This window comes from Mirounga angustirostris, unplaced genomic scaffold, assembly GCF_029215605.1.
Source record: "Mirounga angustirostris isolate CCGP_5_RB_7025 unplaced genomic scaffold, mMirAng1.0.hap1 SCAF_15, whole genome shotgun sequence".
Classification (NCBI taxonomy): domain Eukaryota; kingdom Metazoa; phylum Chordata; class Mammalia; order Carnivora; family Phocidae; genus Mirounga; species Mirounga angustirostris.
The window spans coordinates 55,927,477-55,933,675 of record NW_026991723.1 but is presented as its reverse complement, the minus strand read 5'-3'; the positions used below and the strand labels follow the sequence as shown (position 1 = coordinate 55,933,675).

Below are 6,199 nucleotides of genomic sequence, written 5' to 3'. Positions count from 1 at the left end.
GATCTGATAAAATCAGTGTCCTTACATGGCTCCAGAGAGCCAGCGCCTCATCTCCTCACACACGCATTAAGGAAAGACAGGTAAGGGCACAGCAAGGGGGTGCTGGCTGCAAGCCAGGAAAAAAGTTCTCACCAGGAAAGGAATTGCCTAGACACTGGATCTTGGACTTCTAGCCTCCAGAACTGGGAGAAAATATATTTTTGATGTTTGAGCTACCCAGTCTATGGTATTTTGTTACGGTAGCCGGAGCAGACTAAGACATGCGCCCCCAATATGATGTCAGTGATGAACATAAGCAGATTAACTATAGGGCACAAAAATAGAAAATGGTGACCTGCTCACCATACTTACATACTGCTACTGCTACCTTCTTGTCTGCTCCCAACCGGGGCAGAGGAATCCTGTTCCTCAGCTCTTCCACGTCCCCCCGTATGGTACAGCTGTGGTTGTAAAAGCGGAACCTGAAGGTCACCCGATGCTGCAGTCTGAGACTCGCTCTGCTCGAAATATCCCCAGACTAGAGCCTCACACACATTACACAATTCAATTCCAAAGTCAACAAGCTTTCCTTGAAAATAGATTTAATCTTCCTCAAATTACAAATGTTCTAAGTCTCGCTCCAAAACCACCTCCAAAGTTCTCCTCTTGACAAATGAATTTTCTGGGGGAAAGTTTTGAGGAGAGTAAAAGAAAACATCACATTTTTTTTTAGTGTTGATCCATCTAAAGGTACATAATCAAAAAATGTCAGTGTCTGACCTGTCCACAAGGTGTCTGGATCATTCCTTCCGAAGGAAAAAGGCAGAGGGGAGAATCACAATCACCGCTGTGATTTGAGAACATTTTTATCTACCATGTCAGTTAACACTGGTAATAATATGCAAAGACCAGTGGCCCTCAAGGGAGGGTTTCATGGAGCAGAGGATAACAGAGAGGAACAGAAACGAGGACAGGGGATGCCTTCTGAGAAGACTTATTTGTGTCCAGCTGTTCATAACAGGCCAAGAGTGAAAAATCGACATTCTGTGATCAGTGACTTTACAGACAAGCTCAAGTTCTCGCTTTCTGGCACTACTGACATTCCCACCATTCTAGCTTCCAAATTCTAGAAAAAGAGAAAAAGATCCACAAAAATAGAGGATGTCGGAACTGCGCATTCTGTGCCCAGAGGAATGGCACCAGTTACGTCAATGCAGGGAGGCCGGCACGCGCAGGGGATGCTCTGCGCCAAGGGCCCTGCGGGCTAGTGGCGCTTCGCTTCCCCCGGTGCAGCTCCAAGCACAGGGCTCCGAGCACAGCTGACCTACTTGGCCATCTTGCGGATCATGTAGTTGAGGATGCCCCCGTTGTGGAAATAAGTGAGCTCCACGTCCGTGTCGAACCTCATGATGGCCTGGAAGGTCTTCCCGGTATCCAGCTGTGATGACAAAGAAGCAGAGGAGAACCAGTGGGGGAGGAGGCCAGGCAGCTGTGTGAGGAGGGATTCCCCCCCCCTGCCCTCAGGGCTGCCCCTCAAAGCGTGGTCCGCACACCAGCGGAGCCAGCAGCACTGGAGGGGCGTGCCGTCCCTCGCTCCAGCCCAGCCCAGTGAATCCGGGGCTGCATTTGGACAAGATCCCCAGCCGACTCCTCTGCACAGTAAAGCACCATGGGTACAAATGATGGAGGTGACGGACACCTGAGGACCAGGTCTCTCGGGGCAGCAGCTACTAGTGAGGCTAGGGATGGTATTTTCTAGACCCTCTCTGGGAGCTGCGGGTTGGCAGAAGTCTCATTAAGGTTGTCCCCTAGGCAGCTGGTCCAGCTGCTGACCCTGGGGCCTCGGCACTGGGTACCTGCCTCGCCGCACCTCACCTCGGGAGCTGTCGCTTTTACCTTTTGGCTAATCAAAACCTGGAGCCTGGGGTGAGGCTCAGGAATGCGGTGTGTCTGTTCACATTTTGATAATAAAAAAGGTGTTTTTTTTAGATCATGTGAAAATGTCCTGTCTCCGAGCTTCTAACACTCTTTTCTGGGCTAAAGAGAGATTGGGAGTCAGAGGAGACAGTGGGGCTGGTTGGGGAGAAGAAAGGAACTGATGGTAACTCCATGAGTAAACAGAAATAAGTAATCCATCAACAGGTGCCCCCCCCCACTGTGTTGTGAAGGCAGAGCAGGCGCCAGCAGAACTCATAGGTCTAACGCACTCCTACTCACTGCCTGTTTTCCTTCCCAAGTCCACTCATTTCCTTCTCGCGGGTTTGATGATGAACACACGGTCCCGTTTACTTGGGCCTGGCATGGGGAAGCTCCGGCTTACCTTGACCTGCACTTTCATTCGTGGTGTGAGGTTTTCTGGAATGATGATAGAGTATCGTTCCCGCCCTGTGAGTCCCAGGGTGTCTGCGGTCTCCCCAGGGAGATATTCGAGGGGAATCACCCCCATTCCCACCAAGTTACTACGGTGAATGCGCTCGTAACTTTCAGCCAGGACAGCTTTGATTCCCTGAGGAGCCAAGACAGTACTTTGGACACAGTTCCAATTTTCTTTAGATATACAGAAACTTTACAAAAGGCTTCTTCAGTCAAAACTCCTCTCACACCTAACTTCTTTGTAAGTACCAATGACTTGTTTACATAAACAGTTACTCTAGTTACAAGTAACACAGCAGCTGGTCTGAACTGACTGCCTACAATGCACAGGCAGCATAATAAAGTGGCTTCTCCCATCCCACCCTCCACCAGCCCTCGGAGGGAGATGCTACCATTGTGCCCTCTTCACCCACACGGTCAGTGGTGTCTGGTAATTGAACTCATGCAGTTTGACCACACACTTAGCTGTTTGTGATACAACACCTCTCAGCGCACTTCCATTATATCTGGAATCCACACCGCAAAACAACATAAATTTTTCTTTTATTTCCCTTGAAGAGGTGCAGACACAAAAGACAACCGAAAAAGCAACTTTCAGAACATACTACAGAGAAAGGAAATGATGTGCTGCTTTTGCAATTCCTGTTCAAAAACAGGAGATACTCTGTATGGATCTGTGTGCACATGTGTTCACTCTGAGGGGGAGTGGCAGCTTTGTAAACACCTCCGATGCACGTCCCTACGCTGGGCAAGGGCCGCGCGGGGCTGAGAACCAGTCGTCCAGCCCCCTCTGCTGTGAGGAGAGCCCAGCACTGCTGAGCGGCCCAGCCCGGGGCAGCCGGAACTCGGGGCCATTCTGTACGGAAGCCTAGGGCCTAGGGGGCCCCTCGCGTGCCAGTTCTCTTGGCGTCCTTCAGCTCTTACGGTCCCCACCGGCTGCATTTCTCCGGCCAGCTCCCAGCCCCATCCCTAAAACCCTTTCCTCCTCTGTAATTTCTCTGGTTCTTCTCCGCAGCTTCTAGAAAAGGCAGACTTTTGATATATTACCAAGTAATCAAAGAACATCTTTTGTTCCCCCCACAAAGCAATATGCTTGATAAAAAACAAAACAAAGCAATAGGTGTGATGTTCAAAGAGATTTACAGCTGCCCGCCAGACCCCGCCTTCTTTACTGGACGTGTGGTAATCACCGTATGCGGTGTTTCCCAAGGTTTAATTTGCTCGAGCCATAAATCCCTGGGATTGGCACCAGCTAAGTCATCTTCCCCTACCCTGAGAATGCAGGCTGAGTAGCAGGACTCTTCCCTGCTTCTGGGGCCAGGAGATGCTCCAGAGGTAAGAACCATCTGCTCCCTGCACGGCGCCTCCATGGGGACGCCTCAAGCGGCTCAGGCCCTGAAATGGCCGCAGGTTCTCAAGAGCTGTCTGTCTACATCCAGAGAGCGCGTCCTTTACTCTTGAGAGTCTATAAGCCGACTCAGAGGCAGTGAAAGGCCACTTGAAGTGCACTCCCCAAGTCTGTCCAAAGCACCAGCTCCTTACTTTTACCCTTCCCTGAACCTCCTGAGGGACAACACGGGAGCAGCGTCCGGACTTATGGCTCGCCTGGGACTACGGCCTGAAATACATGTCCCATCCTCAACCTGAATATTAGGAAAACCATGCCATTTTTCCCCACAAAAAGAAGACCTACATACACACATTGAAAATAATTTCAGAGACTTCACAGACCCTCCTCCCAACTGCTCCACAGACACGTCCAAAGATCCATGGTTCCCAGAATAGGAGTATCTGATCTAAGGAACCGGTTCAACTCTGGATTCCCCTTCACTGAGTGGGGTAAAGGCAGATCCGCCAAGAAGCAGGAGCTGAACAAACATCACATGCTTTGCTGAGCTTGCCTGCTGGGGTCCCTCCACGTCACACTCACCAGGAGGAAAGGGCCCTTGGCCGCCCAGTCTCGGGAGCTGCCTGAGCCATACTCTTTCCCGGCCAGAACGATCAGGGGAAGGCCTGCCTGCTGGTACTGCTCCGCGGCATCGAACACGTCAAGCTGAGGAAGAGAAAAGCAAGGTTTACAGATGCAGCAGAGTGTGGACACAGGCCAGGGGGACCTGGTGAGAAGCACAGGGTCTTCAGTGGCCCAAGTCAATACAAAGCCAACAGAAAACTCAACCAATCAGTGGCCTGTGTTACAAATCTCCAATTCACCCCTACCAATGAATTTTATGTTCTTTTAACTAAAATGCCTAGTTTTTGTCCTGGTTTTAGAAAAACATTCAAATCCTAAGGCATCAAGGGAAAAAAAAGAAAGAAGATCAGATTTTTCCCCCTCTTCCATTGATTAAACTATTTTAAAGCTTAGGAAACAGAGAATCCCACCTAAACCTGGGTTTTGACTCAGTCTAGAGACTCAGTGATGGTCACTTGTGAAGGGTAGCAACCACAAAGAAGGTGACATGTTCTGAAATTATATAAAATGCAAACATACATACACTTGTTTATTTTAGATAGCGAGTGCGGGGAGAGGCAGAGGGAGAGAGAGAAGCCTCATGCAGACTCCCCGCTGAGTGCAGAGCCTGGGGAGGCCTCGATTCCAGGACCCTGAGATCATGACCTGAGCCAAAATTAAGAGTCAGCTGCTTAACACTCTGGGTCACCCAGGCGCCCCAAAATGCAAACTTGTATCAGTCACCCTTCTACAAGGAGGTCAAGGCAGAGACAGTAGAAACACGGGTGGAAGCACAGATCAATACTGAACAGGAGAGGATTAACTAGTATTTTGGTATATATGAGAAACATCTTCCACAAACAGCTTCATTTGTTTCTCACAAGAATTCTGAATATTCTCTGTGCCAAGACTTCACAAAGACATTTGATATCATTGCTGGTGATATGAAACAATTGTTCTTCCTGGCTACTTAAGTAAAAAAAGAAAAAATCCCTCAAGAAAGGGTTTCCTTCAAAAGAAGCTCTAAAAAGGTGTGTAATCAACCTCTCAAGTAAGCTTTCCCAAATTACTATTTCGGTGGGCTGATGGAGCCTGTGGTTAGCGCCACATGGTGTTACCCAAATCTGGGGAGCTTATAAAGCAACGGCTCCCTACACATTTCCTCTCTTCTAAAGATGACGATGGGGCACCTGGGTGGCTCAGTTGGTTAAGCAACTGCCTTCAGCTCAGGTCATGATCCCAGGGTCTTGGGATTGAGTCCCTTGCTCACCAGGGAGCCTGCTTCTCCCTTTCCCTCTGCCTCTCTCCCCTGCTTGTGCTCTCCTGCTCTTTCTCTGTCAAATAAATAAAAAAAATCTTAAAAAAAAAAAAAAAAAGAGGACATAAAATCTGGTTGTTTCTTCCGTTATTGTTCCTCTGTATCTCCAGTATTATATTTAAACTACCAGTTCTCTATTTCTCCATTTTTGTTATCTATCAATTTCCTGCTTTAGTAGGGATTTAGTTCTCCCTCTCTTTTTAAAAAGATTTTATTTATTTAATTGAGAGAGAGAGAGTGCATACGTGAGTGGAAGGAAGGACAGAAGGAGAGGGAGAGAATCCTGAAGCAGATTCCCCACTGAGCGCAAAGCCCAATGCAGGGCTCGATCCCAGGACCCCGAGATCATGATCTGAGCTGAAATCAAGAGTCAGATGCTTAACTGACTGGGCCACCCAGGCGCCCCGGGGATTTAGTTCTCTCCCCAGCCTCCCAATATAATTATGTCATACGTTTTGGGTAAGTCAGTATTTGGTGTTTGCACTACATTGACTATGTGAATGTTATTTATAGCTGAGACAGGTAATGTACTCTGAATTCCTTTTCTTGGTAATCAAAAAAATTTCCATTGGAATTAA

The 6,199-nt window shown here is 48.5% G+C and overlaps 1 protein-coding gene across 3 annotated transcripts in view; it reads right to left on the bottom strand.

The window, feature by feature from the left end:
* Window positions 1-827: 827 nt before the first annotated feature.
* ACO1 (aconitase 1) overlaps window positions 828-6,199 on the bottom strand; it is a 53,286-nt gene continuing 47,914 nt past the window's right edge. For all 3 annotated transcript variants that reach the window (XM_064579369.1, XM_064579367.1, XM_064579368.1), the window contains exons 19-21: window positions 4,283-4,405; window positions 2,300-2,485; window positions 828-1,417 (exon numbers count right to left, since the gene is read on the bottom strand). In XM_064579369.1, coding sequence (XP_064435439.1) covers window positions 1,304-1,417; window positions 2,300-2,485; window positions 4,283-4,405 — 423 coding nt within the window. In that variant the 3' untranslated portion in view covers window positions 828-1,303. The remainder of the gene's footprint in view (window positions 1,418-2,299; window positions 2,486-4,282; window positions 4,406-6,199) is intronic.